This window comes from Taeniopygia guttata, chromosome W, assembly GCF_048771995.1.
Source record: "Taeniopygia guttata chromosome W, bTaeGut7.mat, whole genome shotgun sequence".
NCBI classification, from domain to species: domain Eukaryota; kingdom Metazoa; phylum Chordata; class Aves; order Passeriformes; family Estrildidae; genus Taeniopygia; species Taeniopygia guttata.
Window position 1 is genome coordinate 25,532,460 of NC_133064.1, and position 22,198 is coordinate 25,554,657.

Consider the following 22,198-nt stretch of genomic DNA (forward strand, 5'->3'; position numbering starts at 1 on the left):
AGGGGTTCAGAGGGGACAAGATGGAGGAAATTGGGTGTGTTTTGTCCTTTTTCTCCTTCTTCATGCCCTCCATGTTTCACTGTAGTGTTGGCATTTTTCTATTGGTTTAGGCTGGGGACACACTGTTCAACGTAGATGATAGATATTGGCACATTATTGTAAATATAGTACATGTAGTTTCTGGTATATAATGTTTGTACCATCCCACTGAGGGGCAGAGCCCCACACGCTGCCCTGCAGGACAGACCCGCGGCAGGGCAGCAGAACATGTTATAGATAAGCAAGTATAAACCACCTTGAAAACAGCACAGATGAATTATGGCTTCTTCTTTGGCAACGGGGCAGAAAGACAGAGACTTTCTAAAATCTAGGAATCAACAATAACCTCAGATTCCGACAGGAAAGTGTTAAAATTCCCAGACTCCCCGGATGGCTAAAATCTGGCCCAGGACTGTCTCCCATCTCCCACGCTGGGCATCTTCCCCCCCCCCCCCCTTCTCTTTCTCCTCTGCCAGCAAACTTCCAGGTGTCTGCTGGCTCTCTATCTCTTTTCCCTCTAGCTTGGGGGGGGGGGGGGGGGGAACAAAGACATCCCAGATGTTCTCTACCCTTCCGTCTGAAAGAGCTGGCCCAGCTCGGTTCCGATCCTTCACGCCCTCGCCTACCTCTGCAGGCTGCATGGGTCCCCTCCCCGACCCTGCCTGGGCTGGAGGGGGAGGTCCGTACCTTGCGATGACTGGAACTAAAGAAGAGCGAGTTCTCCTGGGAATTCCGCTTTTAACCCCTCTGTGTTCTCAGAGGCGTGTCCACCTTCAATTGGTTACTTTAAGTGTCAGTATCCAAACCTGACCCCAGACTGGATTGACCCCTTCTTTCAAAAAAAAAAATTCTCTTCCCGTGTTAAACCATGACACTGGGACAAGTGATCCAAACTGGCCAAAGAAATATTTCACATCATAGAATGTCATGCCCAGTATATAAACTGGGGGGAGTTACCCAGAAGGGCGGCCAATCTGGGTTCAGGAGGGGAGGTCTGGCATTGGTCAGTGGGTGATGAGCAATTGCATTATGCATCACTTGGGTTTTTAAAAATTATTATTATTTTACATTATTATTGTATTTTACTTTATTTGCAATTATTAAACTATTCTTATCCCAACCTACAAGTTTTATTTCAATTCTTCTCCCCATTCCACTGGGGTGGAGGCGAAGAGAGGGTGGGTTGAAAAACCAGGTGCATGGTGTTTTATTTCCAGCTGGGCTTAAAACCAGACAGTCCTTTTGGCACTCAGTGTGAGGCCTGAAGGGTTGAGTTAAGGACAGATCCACCCAGAGTGTGTTAAAAGAAAACACCTATTCATGCAGACTAAGAGGTACTAAGGGATACTCCCAGCAGTCTATAGACAGGAGCACCTGGATCTGCAGCCAGCACTAATGTATGGCTTGCAATGCTTTCTGCATGTGTCTCTTCAAGGTAGATGATGGCTGGAGCTCCTCATGATACTGTGAGACTGACTGCAGCAGATACAGTGATACCTCTCATGCTACATTTGGCAACAAGGATAAACATGTACTCCTCATAACAAGCCTCCTTTTCCCCAGGCTAAACAACCCCAGTTCCCTCATCCATTCCTCATAAGACGTGCTCGACTCTTCCACCAGTGTTACTGCCCTTCTTTGGACAGGCTCCAGCACCTTAATATATTTCTTGTTGTAAGGGACCAATTAATTTTAGAATAAGAGTGCCTCAGCATTGTTGGGATTTTATTTTGGACTGTTGGTTATAAATCTGTTCTTTTGAATGTTAATGTAAAGTACTAGAAAAGCTGTACGTGTCTTGGCAGTAGCAGCATGTGACAGCACATGCACAAAACCAGCTCTGTCTCTGGGGGAAATTTGTCCTGACAGCCTATCAGGGTGAAGAGAGCCTCTATCACTAGGGAGACTCTCCAGGTGACCTTCCTCAAATAATAGGACCATGGGAGGGCTCACACAGTATATAAGCGTCTGCCTCCAAACCATGACCGAACATCGACAGTGAGCCATGAACGCCATAGCAATGCCGTAGCAGTAACACTATCTCTCACTCTTTTCTCTGACTTTTCTATCCCCCTGTTAGGGCCATTTATTTTCTTCTATCAATAAATGGTTCACAGGTGTAATATTTGCCTCATTTATATCTAATTTAGCCCTAGGAATCCAGAATTCTCCTGGTCTCACTCTGGGATGGGACCCCTGTAGTGAGGGATTGTAAGGACTTAAAGATCACAGTTGCCTGTCTCAAACACTGTCAAGGCCACAGAAGGAATTTGCCATAGGATAAGACACTGCAGTGGAAACTTGAGATAAGCACAGAAGGGAGGAATTTGTGACAGGAAGGCACTAATTCCAGGCCTGGCGGAGGCAAGATCTGGTTAGAACATCCTGGTTAATTCATCCACATAAAAATTCCCACTGTGGTGAACTGTGTGAAAGGAAGCAACTGCTTATACGCATATCACCAGTCAAATAAAGATCACCCCAAGCTATGGGACATACGGCATCTGCAGCCACCAACAACCACCGAAGACCCCTGAAATCTTTGAGGAAGCATGTGCAGGACACACCCATCCTCGTTTAGCATGCATAATTCACATGTAAATTAGGAATATGCCTCTGTGGATACCCAGAACATGGACTGCATAAAGGTGGTACCACCATAAGAATGACCTAGGGACCCCCACCACTGAGAAGCCCAGGGTGAAGAAGGACCAGCAGGACACCAATGGATCCATGGGTAGTGACTATCTCCTGCTTGATATCTTTCTCTCTCCTCTTTTCTATTTCTTTCCTTCTCTTTACCTCACGTTTATTTTTTAAATAAAATCCGTACTGTTGACTTTGGCATATGGTCTCATTTTCACCTTAATTAAAACAGATTTTAATCTATACAAGGACTTGAATACAAACCAATGATAGAGTCGTATCCCAGGTGGAAGCTGATGGACAAAATGGCAGGTGTGGAAGTCTTGCAGAGGGGCCCTCAATGGCTTCATTCACACACAGAATTCTTTTACTCCATCTTTTGTGAAGCAGGATATTCAGCTTTATGCAGCTAAAACTTTTTTTAAATTAAGGCTCGTAGCAACAGCTGCAGTTTTAACAGATGTCTTTCCAATACTCTCAACTTGCTCTCACTACTAGATACACAATTCCTTGTCCAACATGTATACGTTACAACTTGTTTGAATTTTTTTTCCTTGTGAAGTTAACATAAGATGAAAGCTATCATCAGTATATAACAGAGAAAACAGAGGCAAGCACTGGAATGCCTATTTTAAGTCATGTTGCCTGTTGTCTTGGCAATCAGTTAATAAACTTTGTTGCTCATTTTTTCATCACCACCTGACAACATCTCTGCAAGATTTGGTATTATTAAGGAGTCTGCTAAGACCTGCTTTACAAAGTATCAGAAAATATCTGCTGGCATTTCCATTCTAAAGCCTATTTTTCAGGGAATCATAAATCATTTATAAATTGCCCAGCAGCCGAATATATGATACACAAATACCACTGTGACAATCCATTTTCATGATAAATGCACAAAAAGAGTGTTTGGATCTGGTCATGGTCCCTGCAATGTCAATATGTACATTGTTTTTCACTACACATGGCAAAGGATTAGACCTAAAATTCCTCAAGTGAAAACACGTGCATGCTTTGACAGAAATTCTCTTGCATGTATCTTCTTGGACAGTGCGTTCCATATTTTCTCAAGCTGATTTGAGAAGCATACAAGCATATACTGAATTGGCCCTGCAATTACCATAATAAACATTATAATCAAAAAAATTTCATCCATTAGTCAGACCTCACTATACTAAGAGCTGTGCAGACATACTAAATGACTCTCAAGAGTAAACTGTCCCTATGTTTGAGTTGAAAAAAGTTTACTCTCAGAAGACTGAAAAAAAGGCTGCTTAATTAAATCCCACAGACTATCCCATCATCTTGGATGAATACTTTCCTTGGGCAAGAGGTCACCTAGTTCTTCAAATTCCAGAGAATTTCTGAGTTTAAGAGAATACATGTTTACAATCTTCTTTATTATAAATGCTGCCAGTTTCCCTAATTAAACACACGAAATTCAACATTTGTTGAACAGAAATCAAAAAATCTAAAATTTTATTGATGAATGGCAAGAAAAAAAATCCCTCCTTCCTATCAAACAGTACAGAAGACATAAAGGAGCCTCATGAAGATTCTACATCAGACAACCACAGAGAGAATAGAGAAACTAAAATATTGTCCTCTGATCTGGGTAGTTGAATTCTGAAGGTATCAGTGGGCTTATCCACAAAATCTGAGAAATTAAATTGGTCAAGAGGGCTAGATTTATTCCTGGATGTTCCTTCTTCCCCAGTTTCAGGCTCCCTTAACGCTCTTTCAACACAGATTTTGGCAGCTTATTGTTTAAAGATTGAATAGTGCTGGAAAAGAATGTTTTACTCTCTATAGATATGGAAAAATCTGCTATAACCTATGCTGCAAGAGGAAGAATTAGTAACACAAGACATTTGGTACATTATTCAAGACCATCAGGTCAATGATATGCTAGGAAGAGATCAAGACCTCTTTGTCAACAGTATATAGCAATTGACCTTAGGAATGTGATGCAGTAGTATGATACAATATTTCATACCCCTTTTGACCTGTCTTGGTTTTGGCTGGGATAGAGTTATTTTTTCTTTCTTTCTTAGTAGCTGCTACAATGCTGTTTTTGGGATTTGGTATGAGAATAATGTTGATAACACACTAATCTTTTGGTTGTTGCTAAGTAGTGCTTACCTGAAGTCAAGGACTTTTCAGTGTCTCATGCTCTGCCAGTGAAGAGATACACAAAAAAGCTGGGGGGCAGCATAGCCAGGACAGCCCAAACTGGCCAAAGAAATATTTCACATCATAGAATGTCATGCTCAGTATATAAACTGTGGGAGTTACCCAGAATGGGTGTCAATAACAGTTCAGAGATGGGTTTGGCATCAGTCAGTAGGTGGTAAGCAATTGTTTTGTGCATCACTTGTTTTTCTTGGGTTTTATCTGTCTCCCTCTCCTTTTTATTAACATTATGATGATGATGATTATTATTATTAATAAAAGTTGTTTCAATTATTAAACTGTTCTTATATCAACCTACAGGTTTTACTTTTTTGTTCCTCATCATCCCACCAGGATGGGAGGTAAGTTAGAGAGTGGCCGTGTAGTACTTAATTGCTCCTTGGGGTTAAACCATGACATCACCATACTTTAAAGATGTTCCTGAAGTCGGAATTTATAACATTCATCAATACTAGGTTGTACCAGTCAGTGTGCACATGGCCACAATAATTACACCATTAAAAGCAACCTATAATTATTGGAGAAAGAGATATATTGTAATACAAAAACCAAGCTTAATCTCTCATATACTCTCTAACCATTTGCGTTAAAGTAATGACATGTTAGAAAACGTACCAAATATATAGTTTCCATGCACTGAGAATAAAATGAAATTTTACACTTCACAAAATTGTTGGGTTTTTAAATTTATTTTATTAACCCACTAAAGGAAGGACAGTCTTGAAGAAAACGCAGCAGAAGATGTAGCCTTTAAAATTCTAGTTTCTTCATACAAGCCAAAAAAAGTTCCTGGGAGTCAAGTTAGACCCTCTACCCTTCAGCTTTTGCATACCAAGAAAAAGAGTCTAAGCCCTTTAGGAACAAACACAGAGTTTGAGCCATGCTCGTACAACAGCCATTATGCCATTTTTGGCTCTATCAAACTGTAGAGCTAACCTTTCAGTTATTTTCTGTATGTGCTTTACCTACCACAGTGAGGAACAGCTTCAGTCTCCAGGACTACTAGATTGATGCTACACAAACAAAGTGTTCAGTCAAAAAGTGAGTTTCACTTAACTTTAAAAGTGGCCTAAAACTAACATCTACTGCCAAAATAATCGTGGTGCCATACATGAAGCTAACCTAAAAGGCTGATTATTTAAATCTTTCAGACATTTCCTGTTGTCAGAAAGTAAAAATTAACTATAATTTTCAGGCTTTATTTTAAACAAAGAAAAAAAAAATTCATTGTAGAGAATCACAAATGAAAGAGAACCATCCAATACCTGAGTGTATTTGTTAATTCTGCTCATTAAAAAAACATACAAAACTTTGACCAACATTTCCAAAAACTCACCTTGAATTTCAGGAGAGAATCGAGCTGAATGGCGAGACACAAAAAGTTTTAGTTCTTGATCCAAGTTGCATTCAATCAAGCTTGTATCCCATGATCGGATTCCTAAAATTTAAAATGCAAGACATGTCTACCTTGATATATGAGCACTGTTTTAATTGATTATTTCTCCATTTACACTAATGACATTCGCATATTTCTAAATTCCAAAACCAACCTCTACTGAAGCATGATTTCAAAAAGTTAAGATTTCAGCTAAAGGTTAGAAGCAATTCATATTGATCAGGATGTAAGTTAGATAGGTAGACAATAGGTTAATGATTATTAGATGCTTAAGCTAGAGCTGATTGTTATATTGTTTGCCATTATGAGCTTGTTTGTAGAAGGAAATGGAGTAAGTGAACTGTTATAAGAACATATTGAAACCAGTAGAACAATGGTTAGCATCTGGGTTTTATGTCAATCATGAAGCAGGGGGCCTTGGATTGTGCCAGAGGGGCACAGACACCTGATGAAGACATTCCTGACTTCATTCATTAAGACCACTGACTCAATTCGAGACCACCGACCCAATTCAAGAGAAGAATTGTGCACACGTGAAGAACTAATAACCTCATTTTACTACAGAGCAAGGATGGGAGGTGCTGGGGTTATGCATATGTATTGTATCTAAGATCTCGGGAAATACATACAGGACAAAGAACCTTGTACAGTGCAGTCACACCTTTCAGTGACGACTCCAGTGCTGCCTGCAGGTGTTAATAAATATACCACTTTCTAACGTTGACCAGTTAGAGAGTCTTTGTCTGTGATCTTCGGTTTTAACGACTCACTACTCCTTTCAAGCCATGCAGCTATCCTTTGCAAAGTGCTGAGCACTCATGAAAAGCACTCTGGATGGGGATCAGTCACAAGCAAGAGGAAATCTGCATTTCCAAAAGATAACAATAACTCAAGGCCCCTGATTTATGACTGCTGATTCCAACATCCTAATAGCCACATTATGAGATGTCCTGGAATTTACTTTAAAATAGCAATACACTGTTTACAAAACAGAAAAGACTGAATCATTCAGGGGATACGTTACCCCTATTGCAAGACAATTGTATGAGAAAAAAAAAAAAGACAACACGCAGCATGTTTTGAATTAATATTTAAATACAAAATATTAAATTGCTGACTTCTTCATTCAAAAGCTTTGAAGCATTCCATATTTCAATTAAAATGTGATTTTTTTATTAATGCAATATCAAAATTCTAGTTTTAAGACTTTAAAATGCTATGCTTGATCTTTTTTCTTAAAAAAAATAAATCTCATCTCTATTCATTACCACTTTTCCCCCAACTCCTTAGAAAGTGAGACACTTGGTACATATATAATCATAAAATGTATTTTTCTGAAATGAATTTTTAAGGATTGAAATTTTAAACCTGGCCAGGGATGTCAAGGGCAACAAGGAAAGATTCTATAGGTACATTGATGATAAAAGGAAGACTAGGGAAAGGGTGGACCCTCTCTGTAAGGAAACAGGAGACCTGGTAAACCAACATATGGAGAAGACTGAGGTACTGAATGACGGTTTTGCCTCAGTCTTCACTGACAAGTGCTTCAGCTACACTGCCTGAGTTACAGAAGGCAAAGGCAGGGACTGGGAGAATGAAGAACCAACCACTGTAGGAGATTATCAAGTTCAGGACCATCTAAGCAACCTGAAGGTGCACAAGTCCGTGGAACCTGATGATGAGATGCATCCATGGGTCCTGAGGGAATTTGTGGATGAAGTTGCTTGTTGGGGAGGGTAGATAAATATGATTAAGAACCACAATGGTACAGCCAGGACGAATATAACGCCCCCTACTGGCTGGACAATCACCCTCACCTTCAGCGGGGTCCAAAAGCCGAATGGATTCTCCCATGTCACCCCCCAGAATGTATGGTTCACCCCACATCTGTAACCCTCCCCTGAACCATCAGGTGCCTGTGACCCCATTGGCCCAGGTCCTGTTCCAGCCCACCCTGGAGCCCCCCTTGATAAGGGGTCTCCAGGGGGCTGGACGCTCTCTTGGATCTTCCCTTCCCCTCCTGGAGAGTCCTCCGGGAGTCCCTGCTCTCCTCTCTGTCTCTCCCCTCCCCCATCACCCGAGGCCCAGCCACGTGCTGTGTCTGGCAGCTCGAGGCAGGGTCACAAATGTATCTTGAATAAACCTCTTCCCCCAAGAGCACCACAGAGATCTCGATTGAATCTGTCCGTGGAATACAAATACACGTCGTTACAGACTGGCGCCCACCTCGAATACGAACCCACGGTGACCTGCAACTGCACCCGTCTGGATGCTTTCCAGCTTTTCTACCTGTAGGACACCTTTCCATGGACACTAACTATATAACCAGGTATTTCCTCGCCATCGTGGTCGCGAGCACGGCATTCTGCTGCTAGGCAGTAACGAACCGGAGCTCTTTAAAAAGTCCCGAAGCCGTCGTACAGCTCAGCGACTCGTTACATAGTAGCGAGCTATTAGAGCCCTTATACGACTTCTGGCCATTATTCTCCGAGCACAAGAGATCGCCGCGATTCCGCGGCGACCCAAGGCTTTGTGACGAGACTTGCCGCGCCACGTGGCCACGTACACAAAGCACAGGCGAGCACTGCTTAGCACTGCCCGCGCTGAAGCTCTGGAGAAACCCCGCGGTGACCTCAGCACCGACTGCAGTAAACGTCGGAACCTGACAGAGGATCCCGCTCCTGCGACACCGAGGTGAGCCACACTGGTTTAAAAATGGGACAGTCCCACTCTGCAGCTGATAGAGATCTCTATAAGCAACTTAACCACTTATTACGTAGCCATAATAGTAATTTGCCTAAAAAAGAGCTACGAAAACTCCTAGAATGGATCTTACTTAAGTTCCCATATGCCGAGCGCTCTGCTGTGTTTTGTGGAGACTTTTGGGAGTCCGTGGGACATACACTGTTTAACGACATTTCACGGCGGGACCCCTATGCTTGCGACTTATTTCCTGCTTATAAAGTGTTAGCAGAACTCTGCGCTTCTCAAAAGCCGCTAATAGCAGCCAAACCGCTCCCCGCCGTGGCTCAACTATCCCCGCCGGACTGCACCCCCACCCCGCGCTGCGGCGAGAATGCCGGCGAGGCGGCTAGCGACTCGCCGGTTTCTGAGCGAGCGGCGCTCCCTGCCGCAGCCGCCCCCCCCCTCCCCCGCAACCCAGAACCCGCCCTTGCGGCCACCTCCTCCCCCCCTAACCACTCCGCGGACCCCGCCTCCCCCCCGCCCGGCCCCCCAGCATTGCCTGTCCCGGCTATGGTGGCTACTATAGCCGAACTTTTACAAAATCAAACAACAGCCATTTTGCAAGCACAAACCCAGTCAATGGCTATTTTACAAGCACAATTTCAAGCGTCAGCTGCGATTTTGCAAAAGCTGCAGACGCTGGCCTCCGCGGCCGCCCCCCCAACCCACCCGGAAGTCCCCTGGTCCGGCGAACACGCCGGCCATGCGCCGGCCCTGGGCTGGGCGGCCCCCACTCCCGGGGCCGCCGCCCCCCTCTCGCGCAGCCCAGACCCCGCCCCCGCGGCCGCCGCCCCCCTCCCCCGCGGTCCAGACCCCGCCCCCGCCCCCGCGGCCGCCGCCCCCCTCTCGCGCGGGCCTGACCCCGCCCCTGACTCCACCTCCTCTCCCTCGAGCGCCCCGGACCCCGCCCCTGCGGCCGCGGCACCGCCCGTCCTTCCCAGGGACGCCCCGGGGTCCGGCGCGGTACCCCTGCTGCCCGCCCGCCTCCTGCACTCGCGGCCGGACCCCCCGGCAGACGCAAACCCGGCGCCCCCACCCCCCCATCCCCCTGCGGTGCCGCAGCCCCTGCCTCTGGCTACAGAGCCCCGGAACCCCCCAACGCCGGCACCACTTCCGGGTTTCCCAAACCCATCATCATATCCCTCCACATCTCTCCCTTCGCCGGCTCTTCAGACTGCCACAGCAACCAATGCCATAGCGACAGCATATCCTTCCACAAATCCCAGTTCCCCACAGGTGCTGCTGCCCACGACCTCCACCCCCCCTGCTCCTCTGCCTCAGCTGGCAGCAGCCCCTGCCTCCCACACTAACAGCTCCTCACCACACCCTAACGAAGACACTATGCCTCAGCAACGTGAACGCAACATTGTAACTGCAGCTTCTACAAACAAAGGACAGACAGAGAACTATGTTACCCCTGCAAACTCTAACCTTTCTATCCCAGTCTCACCAAATTCTCAACAAAGTGCCAGCAATCTTCAACTGAAAAACTGCCCTGAAATCAAATATAATAGCTGCAAAGACAACATTCTGCAACCCCAACCCTTCCAAGTAGTACACAGCCAGCGAACAGCTGTCCCCTCTCAGGAGGTGAAAGAAGTCCTACCAGTACTCAAGGACAGTGGTATCTCCTTTTCCTATCTTACACCACAGTTAAAAACTACCATAGAAAATACACGCCAAACCCTAAAACACATCTTACATCTAAAGAAAGGGGGAGTAGATCAGGCTACACCTCAAAAGAGGTTGAATAAGGCTCTATATGCTCACAATTTTCTAAGTAGCTCTGCAGGAGAGCCTCGCCTCCAAATTTATAGACATTTCCTGAACACAAAAAAAGTAAAAATAAAAGGGCACCCCCCAGCTTTACTCAAAATCTTAGATTCAGGACATATACAAAGTCCACACAATCTAACGTGGGGGAAAGGTTTTTCTTGTGTTTCCACAGGTGGACGACTTAAGTGGGTCCCAGGAAAGAACGTGAAGCCTTACCAATGCTCCGAAATCTGCTGACACCCCCACACCAGACAGTTCCTCTACAAGCACAAGCCAAGAAGCAAGAACCCAGACCTGAACCACGCTGCGTCATCGAGAGAAAAATGGACTTTCTATCGTTTAATGCGTGCATATTGTTTTTGTTCTTCTGTTTCAGTTTTTATATTGAAGTTTTACTTATAATTCAACCAAAGACAAATGCCGAGTAGCTTTAGCCAAGCCTGCAAGCTCTAAGACCACCTATATATCTAACACAAACCCTAACAAACCTTTTTCAACCCGTTTAATTATAAGACCTTTTCCAAAAAAAAAAAAAAAAAAAAAAAAAATTCTGACAATGCCTCCCCTACTATAATCAGTGATTTAATAACAATAAGGTCATCTCAGCTATACAGTTTACTTAATAGTTTAAGCCTTGCACCTTGGCTAAAGGAACTCTGTAAAATAAGCTAGACTGTTCCAGTAGCAATAAGTATAGTTCTAGTAACAATACCCTGTACACCTCCAAGTGTGCAGAAAATAGTTGTTAAATCAATATTTAATATTTCAAATGGTTCAGTGAAAAAGGGGGAGATGTTGGGGAGGGTAGATAAATATGATTAAGAACCACAATGGTACAGCCAGGACGAATATAACGCCCCCTACTGGCTGGACAATCACCCTCACCTTCAGCGGGGTCCAAAAGCCGAATGGATTCTCCCATGTCACCCCCCAGAATGTATGGTTCACCCCACATCTGTAACCCTCCCCTGAACCATCAGGTGCCTGTGACCCCATTGGCCCAGGTCCTGTTCCAGCCCACCCTGGAGCCCCCCTTGATAAGGGGTCTCCAGGGGGCTGGACGCTCTCTTGGATCTTCCCTTCCCCTCCTGGAGAGTCCTCCGGGAGTCCCTGCTCTCCTCTCTGTCTCTCCCCTCCCCCATCACCCGAGGCCCAGCCACGTGCTGTGTCTGGCAGCTCGAGGCAGGGTCACAATGTATCCTGAATAAACCTCATCCTCCAAGAGCAACCACAGAGATCTCGATTGAATCTGTCCGTGGAATACAAATACATGTCGTTACAGTTGCTAAGCCACAACCCATCATATTTGAGAAGTCCGGTGAAGTTCCCACTGACTGAATAAAGGGGAAACATAATCCCCAATTTTAAAAAGGGAAATAAGGAAGACCTGAGGAATTACAGGCCAGTCAGTCTCTACTCAGTGCTCAGCAGGATCATGAAGATCCTCCTGGAAACTATGCTAAGGCACATGGAAAATAAGATGACTGGTGACAGCCAAAATGGCTTCACTAAGGGCAAATAATGTCTGACAAATTTGGTGGCCTTCTGTGATGGGGTTACAGTGCTGATGGATAAAGGAAGAACAACTGACTTTACCTGGACTTGTGCAAAGCATTTGACACTATCTGATGCAACATCCTTGTCTCTAAACTGTAGAGACGTGAATTTGACAGATGGACCACTTGGTGAATAATGAATTGGCTGAATGGTTGCACTCAAAGAGTTGTGGTCAATGGCTCAATGTCCAGTGGAGACCAGTGACAAGTGGCATTCCCCAGGAGTTGGTACTGGGACCGGCGTTGTTTAACATCTTTGTCAGTGACGTGGACAGTGGGACAGAATGCACCCTCAGCAAGCTTGTCAATGACATGAAGTTGTGTGGTACAGTTGACACACTGGAGAAATGGGATGGCATCCAGAGGGACCTTAACAGGGTTGAAATGTGGGCCTGTGCAAAACTCATGAAATTCAAGAAGGCAAAGTGCAAGGTCCTGCACATGGGTCAGGGTAATTCCAAGCAGAAATACAGGCTAGGCAGATAATGAGTTGAGAGCAGCCCTGAGGAGAAAGACTTGGGAATGATGGTTAATGAGAAGCTCAGGACTTAGCAGGGCTGATTGATAGAGCTTTAAAATAGATTGGAAGGGGGGAAAGGGACAAAACCAGGCTTGCCAGTGATAAGCAATGGGACATGCCAAAATTTGAGGGACTGAGTACTAGTGAGATCCTTCATTCTGCTCCACGAGTTGTTGGCTACACAGAACTGCACTTGAAATGTTTCTACACCACCATGAACAGCATGAGGAACAAGCAAGAGTGTGGGTTTCAGATTCAGTCAAAGAAAGAAACTGATAATTTCTAGCCAGGAAGAAGCCTGGGAAAGAGCTGGAGAAGAATGTAAACAATTCTTTATCTCTCTTGTTTTTCACATTGTTTATATTTAAGTTCTATCACTGTGCATCAAGGACTTTGCACCAATGGTGTAGGTTGTTTTCACTTCAGAACCAATGGAGTTGGTCCTCGTGAAGCTCTGTATACAAGAGCGGTGTATTTTGAATAAATTGGAGTTTTACTCTCAGCAGCCTTCTGAGTCAGTCTCTTCATTCCCGTCCTGTCTCGACAGCGACACAAGAGGAGCTTGAAGCCTTGGTCCAGTCCTAGAGATATGACACCACTGGCATAAGCAAAATCTGGTGGGATGGGTCTTGTGATTGGTGTGCCCTGATGGATGGTTACAGTATCTTCAGGAGGAATAGGCAGGGCAGGCAAGGTGGGGGAGGGGCATTTTATGTAATGGATGGGCTGGAATGTATGGATGTTGGGAGGAATGGGTTAAAAGCAGAAGATTGGTAAAGCAGATTGTAAATAGCTCAAGTGACCTTGCAGCTGGGAATTTCTCTAGATAAGCCTGTATGAAAAGCAGGCCAGTGATCCTCTAGCATGGACCAAGTTTAATGTTGCCTGCATCTCCACTTGAGTGCTTCTGCCTGGGTTTTGCTTTGGGGATCACCCAGTCAGTGAGATAACAGAAATAAATTGATTCTTTGTGTTCTAGCCATGAGTTTTTTGTTGTTCTGGCTGCCTGCCTGTGTCAACTCACACAACAGAGCTTGCAGTTGGTAATGGCATGGTTGAGAGCCTCTGGGTAAGGATTAAGGGACAAACAAATATAGTGGATGTCATCATGGGAGTCTACTATAGGCCACCCAGCCAAGACCACAAAACCAATTAATTAGTCTAGTCATTAGTGGGGTTTTGCAGGACTCTATCTTTGGCCAGTGCTCTTAATTGCCTTCATAAATACTAAGTTTTCCAATGACACTGAATTGGGAGGAGCTGCTGACTCCCTTGAAGGCAGAGAGGCCCTGCAGAGGAACTGTAACAAATTAGAGGGCTGGGCAATCCCCAGCATTTAACAAAGATGAGTGCCAGATTCTGCAGCTGGGATGGGACAACCCTGGATATCTGTACAGACTGGGGAACGAGAGGCTAGAGAGCAATCCTGCAGAAAGGCATCTGGGGGTCCTGGTTGATGGCAAGTTGAATGTGTTTCAACAGTGTGCCCTGACAGCCAGGAGAGACAACCATATTCTAGGATGTATCAAGCACAGCATTGCCAGACAGTCAAGGGAGGTGATGGTCCCATTCTACTCTGCTTTAGTGAGGCCTTACCTTGAATATTGTGTGCAGCTCTGGTGACTGCAATATAAGAAAGATATTAAACTATTAGCATCCAAACCAGGGCAATAAAAATGGTGAAGGACCTTGAGGGGAAGCCATATGAGGGGTGGCTCAGGTAACTTGGTCTGTTCAGCCTGGAGGAGACTGAGGGGAGTCATTGCAGTCTACAACTTCCTTATGAAGGGAAGAGAAGGGGCAGACATTGATCTCTTCTCAGTGGTGACCAGTGACAGGACCTGAGGACCTGAGGGAATGGCCTGAGGTTGTGTCAGGGGAGGTTTAGGTTTGATATTAGAAAAAGATTCTTCACCCAGAGGATGATTGGGAACTGGAACAGGCACCCCAAGGGAGTAGACACAGCACCAAGCGTGACAGAGTTTGGACAACACTCTTGGGCACATTATGCGACTCTTGGGGATGGTGCTGCGTAGGGCTGGGAGTTGGACTCGGTGATCCTTGTAGCTCACTTCCAATTCAGCTTATTCTGTGCTTCTGTGAGTCTTGTCATCCATGTGCTTAGAGATGGCCTCCAAAATGAGGTGTTCCAACACCTTTCCAGGGATCGATGTGAGGCTGACTGGCCGGTAGTTCTGTGGGTACTCTTTCTTGCCCTTTTTGAAGACAGGGGTGACATTTGCTTTCTTTCAGTCCTCAGGCACTTCTCCTGATCGTCATGACCTTTCAAATATGATTGTGAATGTCCTAGCTATGGGATCCACCAGCTCTCTCAGCACTTGTAGATGCATCCTGTCAGGGCCCATGGAGTTGTGGATGACAAGCTTGCATAAGTGTTCTCTAATCAAATCCCCCTTGACCCAAGAGTCTTTCTTCCAAGATTCACAGAATCACAGAATGGTTTGGATTGGAAGGGACCTTAAAGATCATCTAGTTCCAAGCCCTCTGCAATAGGCAGGGACACCTTCCACTAGACCAGGTTGATCAGAGCTCCATCTAGCCTGGCCTCCAGAGATGTGGCATCCACAACTTCTTTGGGCAGCCTGTTCCAGTGCCTTATTGTCCTGTCACTCCATGCTCTTGTAAATAGTCTCTCTCAATCTTTCTTGTAGGCTCCCTTCAGGTACTGTAAGGGCACAATTAGGTCACCCTGAAGCCTCCTCTTTTCTGGGCTGAACAATCCAAATTCTCTCAGCCTTTCCTTGTAGGAAAGGTGTCGCTATAGGACATGAGAAAGCACAACGCGAGCTACTTGCTACTTTGTAAGGTAAAAGAGAAAGTTTATTTTCTGACTCTAACTTTTATACTTTTCTAAAGGTGACAGTGGATTGGAGAGTGAATGGGCCACCTCTCCAAAGACATTGGACAAACCACTAGTATATCAAGTCTCTCCACCCCCATGAAGGAATGCAAAACAACACGTTATTTACAGAAACTGTGTGGGAAAGTTTCCCAATAGAATGTAAACTCAGAAGGCTTTAGAAAAACTCAAGAATCAGGGTGACAGAAAGGTGCTCCATACCTCTTATCATCTTGGTGCTTGTCCTCTGGACTCACTCCAACAGGTCGATGTCCTTCCTGTACTGGGCACCCCAGAGCTGGATGCAGTACTCCAGGTGGCGTCTCATGAGAGCAGAGGGGCAGAATCAAGTCCCTTAACCTGCTATCCATGCTGCTTTGGATGCAGCCCAGGATACAATTTGCTTTCTGGGCTATGAGCACACACTGTTGGCTCATGTCCAGCCTCTCATTCACCAGCACCTCCCAAGTCCTCAGCAGGACTGCTCTCAATCTGTTCATCCCCCAGCCTGTATTAGTCGCAGGGTCTGCCCTGACCTGGGTACAGCACCTTGCACTTGGTCTTGTTAAACCTCATGAGATTCCCATGGGCCTGCTTCTTGTGCTTGTCCAAGTCCCTCTGGATGACATCTTGTCCTTCAGGTGTGAACCGCACCACTCAGCTTGGTGTCATCAGCAAATTTGCTGAGGGTATACTTGATGCCTTTGTCTATGTCATTAAGGAAGATATTAAATAACACTGGTCCCAATACGGAACCCCAAGGCACAGCACTCTGAGCCATTGACTACTACCATCTAGATTCCTTTACCCTGGTCTCCTGGGTCAGAGATCCCTGATATGATTCTAAGCTTGACATGGTCAAATAATGTGCGCTTGCAGCCCAGAAAACCAACCGCATCCTGGGCTGCATCAAAAGAAGCATGACCAAAAGGTCAAGGGAGGTGATTCTCCCCTTCTGCTCAGCTCTTATGAGACCTCCACCTGGTTTACTGTGTCCCGCTCTAGGGCCCCCAACATAAGAAGGTCCTGTTGGACTGGGTCCAGAGAAGGCCATGAAGATGATCAGAGGGCTGGAGCACCTCTCCTGTGAGGAAAGACTGAGAGTTAGAGTTGTTCAGCCTGGAAAAGAGAAGGTTCTGATAAGACCTGGCTATAAGAGAGGCCAGTTTGGATGGAGCTCTGAGCAACCTGGTCTAGTAGAAGGTGTCCCTGTCCATGGCAGGGGGGTTGGAACTAGATGATCTTTAAGGTCCCTTCAAACCCAAACCATTCTATGATTCTATGATTTTTTTTTCTATATTTTTCTTGCTTTGTTTTGAAAATAATGAGCAGTTTCACTACTGGTAAATCCAAGCACTGCAGTAATTTTCAACACCAACATTATAGTGATTTTTTTCTTTTTCCCCTAAAGTAATGTCATTAAACATACACAAATTAGCTGGCAAATGCATAAGGGATTGCATGTGAGGAATTGTCTAGTGACTTCTCCCCACATTCCTGAGCATGTGTTTACATTAAATTTTTTAGTTAAATTACTGAGTTTTGGTACCTTTGGGAAACAGAAATGCTTGAAGATCTGTGTGTCAACCCCTTACCATAAGACTAGCACCAATATTTCTTCTCATAACTTGTCAGGATTTCAGGCTGCAAACCTTATTGTCAGCACTGCCTCTCATGCAATATATTATCTTTCAAGGCAGCAGAAACGTCAAGTCTTGCACTGTCAGAAACCCTGTTGTAGGGCTGAAGGTAGAGAAGGAGAAAGAGGGGGAAGAGCAGAGAAGCCAGATTTGTGCTGATGGTTTCCCATTGCAGCTCTGCGTAGGTGAACCTTTGCATTTCAAGAGCCTGAAGACTCTTCAGAGGTAATTCATCCAGGGCTTTCCCTTGTCAGCATCCCAGTCAAGGAAGGACCATGCTTCTTACTGTGACACGCTACCAACTATTAAGCAGCTGCCATTTGAAACGAAACAATTTTGGAAATAAAGTATCACCTGTGTGTTTCATAACCACTCAAGAGAAAAATAACTGAACTATAACCGGCCACCTCCACTTCCTGAATATATGCATCATTGTTCACAGGCACAAGCAGTGAGAGTCTTCTGTAAGTCTCCTTATCTTCATTTCTCAAAAATCTCTTGGCCATATGGTGCATTTTTGGAGTGTAGTCTTGTCAGACAAATAGAGCTCAGCAGGCTTTAACTTTTTCCAGGTCTTGGAAATTTCTGAGAGCAAGAAAGTAATGATGATATAATACCACACATGTAAAGTGCATATGAAAACTATGACTAGTAAACTGACATTGATCACAAAGCCGAAGTACATTGAAAAGAAGTTTGTGTGAATCGACACAGGCAGGTGCCCAGAAGAACGACCACAAAACCACAGCTGAAATGCAAAGAATAAATTTATTTAATTACCTGGCTAACTGGAGGATCCTGAAGAAACATCCAGTTAGAGACACACAAGTGGGAATGCAGCCACCATTAGGCTCAGTCCATTCTGACAGGTGGCAAGCCTGCTGTTTGCACCAATTTATCAAGGGCCCATGCATGTGCTTTTTATTATCTCTGAGAATTGATCTCTCTCCTAAAACAGGGAGCTCAAGAATGTCCATGACAGTGCCTCCAAGTCTCTCCAAATACCCATGTTATTACTACAGAGAGGATAAACAGCAGTAGGCATAATATTTGGGGTTTGCCACACTTATTGTCCAGGCCTTGACATTCCCAGCTGCAAGGTGACTTGAGAGAATCTACCATCTCCTCACCATTCTTCCACTTTTAACCCTTTCCTCCCAACAAGGTGCTGAACTTCAAGAAACTAGAAGATAGCTCACTGGCCTCTGACAGCAGGCTTGTGTGGGGAGGCTACGAAACTTTCTAGAGATCAATTAAGCAATATAGACTATGATTCAGCAGTGCTATATATTGGTTACTGGGTTATTGGGAGACTGGATGTTATAATTTATGCCTTAAGCATCTTCATGAAGGACCTATGCCTATTATAACAAAACTGTACAAAAGCTGCAGAGAAGACTACCACACCCTGAATCGGCCTTCTGACTGAGGCCCTGGACTGCTCCCTGATAGAAATAATATAAAGTAAATTCAGGTATGAGGAGAGAAGAAATACATTCACAGAGGGATCAAGCTTAGCACCTTTGGGGTGGAGACCATAGCCTCAGGGCTATCAGCTGCCAGACTCAACAGACCCTCACACCAAAAGGTGGGGGGGGGGGGGCGGGGAAGAGAGGCTTTGGGTTTGTGGTGAAAAAGCTTCTGGTCAGAGGCAGGGAAAGCCCATCCTCCACTGTGCAGAGGAGCCCAGCTGCAGGGGCTCCTTCACCCTGGGAAAAGCTTATCCACAGCAGAGGAGTGTCATGTCCCATCAAAGGCCCTCCCCCCAAAAGGGTCCCCAGACCCTGCACCAAATCACTGCAACATGATGCAACAGATTCACAGTGTTGCAAGGGACAGTGTCAAACTGGCCCCCTGCAAGGGAGAGACCTGGGCATTCCCACCTGGCCCAAACATCTAGTAATTCACTGGATTCTATACTTTTTGGCGTGTCATGGTGTGGCATAGCACGGCAGCAGAGGACCTTCACCACTAAGAAGACCAGATGGAGGGAAGCCATGAGATGTCATTGGGACTCCTTGGATGGGTGATGTTTCTACCTAACCCATGTAACCCTCTCCCTGTCCCCCTACCCCCCCACACACACTTCTTTTTCTATTTCCTTCTTTCTTTCTTTTCTCTTTCTTTCTCTTTGCCTCTTTTACTATTAAATAACATATATCAATTTTTTGGCACCAACATCTAACCTCGTTTGGTTTTAATCTTTTTTTTTGTGTATATTTCAAACCTTTCTGAGTCTGATCCGTTTTATTCACAGAAGCTTAGTTTCCTTTGCTCTTCTGTGTTAAACCAGTTTGTAACATGGGTTTGCATGTCAAGGTTTTGGTAGTGGGGGAGCTATGGGATGGCTTCTCCAAGAAACTGTCAGAAGCCTTTTCTATGTCCAGTGAAGCCAACACCAGCTGGCTCCAAGATGAACCAAGTCCAAGACCATCAGTGGCAGTAATAACACCTCTGTGATAGCATATATAAGAAGGGGGGGGGGAAAGTTATTGCAGCCAGAAAGGAGTGAAAATATGTGAGAGAAGCAATTATGCAGGCACCAAGGTTAGTGAAGGAGGTGCTCTAGCCACCAGAGCAGAGATTGCCCTGCAGCATATGATGTAGATCATGGTGAAGCAGCTGTCCCCCTGCAGCCCATGGTTGAGTGGAGCAGATATCCACATGCATCCTTTGGACAACCCCACACCAGAGCAGGTGGATGTGCCCTGAAGTAGGCTGTGACCCCATGGGGAGACAGTGCTGGAGCAGGCCCCAGGTAGAATCCGTACACCCGTGGAGGGAGATGCCCACGCTGGAGCAGGGGAAGGAGTCCTCACCCTGAGGAGGGAGTGGCAGAAACAACCATTCCCCATCCCCTTGTGCCACCGGTGAGAAGGAGGTAGAAAATCGGGCATAAAGTTAAAACCCAGGAAGAAGGGAGGGGTGGGGGGAAGGTGTTTTTTTAAGAATTGGGTTTACTTCTCATTATCCTACCCTGATTTGATTTGTAATAAATTCAATTAATTTTCCCAAGTCAGGTCTGTTTTGCCTGTGACGGTAATTGGTGAGTGATCTCTCCCTGTCCTTATCTCAACCCACAAGCCTTTCATTATATTTTCACTTCCCTGTCCTCTTGAGGAGAGGAGTGATAGAGTGGCTTAGATGGACACTTGGCGTCCAGATAAGGTCAAACCACTTCATGATACTAATTATAGAATCTGTCTACCACCCATCCCTAGCTGATTTTGTCATCAATCCTAATTTGCAGTAGGGATAAGATTCTGATTAGACATAGACTGATGAGCCAAGTAATTTCCAAAATGTCCAAAAAGAAAAAGCCTAGATATACCATGCACACAATAGTCCTAGAAGCTGAAGTTGGGATTTGAATAGAATATCCCAAATCTGCAGCTGTATGATTCAGCATTCTGGATGCAAAAAAATCTGGACCTACATTATAATGTAGTATAATGTATTATATATCAAATCAGGTTTGGGTAGAACAGAGGCAATTCTGGAACTAAAATCCAAGATCAAGCCAATTATGTATATCATTAAAAGCATGGAAGTAACTACTGGAAGTATGACTGAACTGGAGCTATTTCTGCAGGCTTAGGAGTGCAATGCCACTAGACACAGGACTTATCAGACAGCAGACAGAGCACACCCAGTGGCATCTGCCAAATGAGTGGAAAAATCTAGAAGTTTTGTCTTTGCTCCCTCCTTTTTTGATGGACAATGGGTTGGAGGATTTCCCCCTTAGTAAAGTGACATCCTAAGTGTAATTACTGGAAATGCAGCCCACCATACCATTCCCCTCTTCATGATATGTTGAGAAATGACTCTGCATTCCACCAGGTTGCATAGTATCACACCACTGATGTGTTATCAGCAGATGTTTTCTTTGACATGTACTGCAGTTCAGTGCATGAATACACACTTTTCAGTGATGGTACTTAGGAGATGCACCAGAGAAGACAGTGAGGCAGAGCTATCAAGAGCCCTAAGGCTATCTTGAGAATAAAGGTTGAAAGAAGCCATTTTTTCCAGACTACAGCATATTTTTCCATAAGAAATAGATTAGCCAATATCATATTGACCTCACATAGAGCTTCAGACTCCTAGTATACTCATCCAGAACAATGCACCTCAAAATTCGATCAAGGTTTTTTCTTGGCAGGCAAAATTTCAATCAGATTGTCTGACACCAGGAACAGTGAGGTGACTTCTAACCCAAAATGATGAATAAAAAGGCAAAAGCATTCCCTCTGAAGATCTAAAACTGCAGGTGGCAAGAGGTAGACAGAGGCAACAGAGGGAAGAGGCAACAGAGTTATATAGCAGCAACTGTACAATAGAAGAGACTAATAGAAGAGTGTCATGAAGAAACTGAAGAGCATTTTTTCAGAGAAAGATGACATCAAATGTTTTGAGGGCATAAGTATTAAAATGTATAGAGCAAGTGGACAAAAATGTAAATAAATGAAGCCAATATACTTCTGGCACAACCAAAACTTAAGATAGCATTAGCCAAGTGCAGTGCTGAAGAGGCTCTGAATGACAAAGCATCTGACTCAGTAGTTGTCCCTAGAAGACAATGGTAGCAATAAAGATACACAGGCCACAGTGAAGCTGGTTAGCAGTGATGAGAGAGCTTTTTACGACAAACAGTTATGAAAAAATAATTAAGAGAAATTGCCAACTAAAGCAACAATAGTTGAGAAAACAATAGAGACAAATCAAGTCCTAGCTGGACTGCTGAACCACACCTATAAGACAAGGCTGCTACCAAGTCCCCATTCCAAGGTCCCTCTTCTCCTAACAATGACAGGTTTCTGATATTTC

At 44.8% G+C, this 22,198-nt stretch overlaps 1 protein-coding gene across 3 annotated transcripts in view; it reads right to left on the bottom strand.

Annotated features, from left to right (window-relative positions):
* The window catches only part of LOC116806990 (microtubule-associated protein 1B), a 102,468-nt gene that overhangs the window by 78,386 nt on the left and 1,884 nt on the right, over positions 1 to 22,198 (bottom strand). For all 3 annotated transcript variants that reach the window (XM_072923073.1, XM_032744792.3, XM_072923072.1), the window contains exon 2: positions 6,215 to 6,316. In XM_072923073.1, the coding sequence (XP_072779174.1) occupies positions 6,215 to 6,316 (102 nt within the window). The remainder of the gene's footprint in view (positions 1 to 6,214; positions 6,317 to 22,198) is intronic.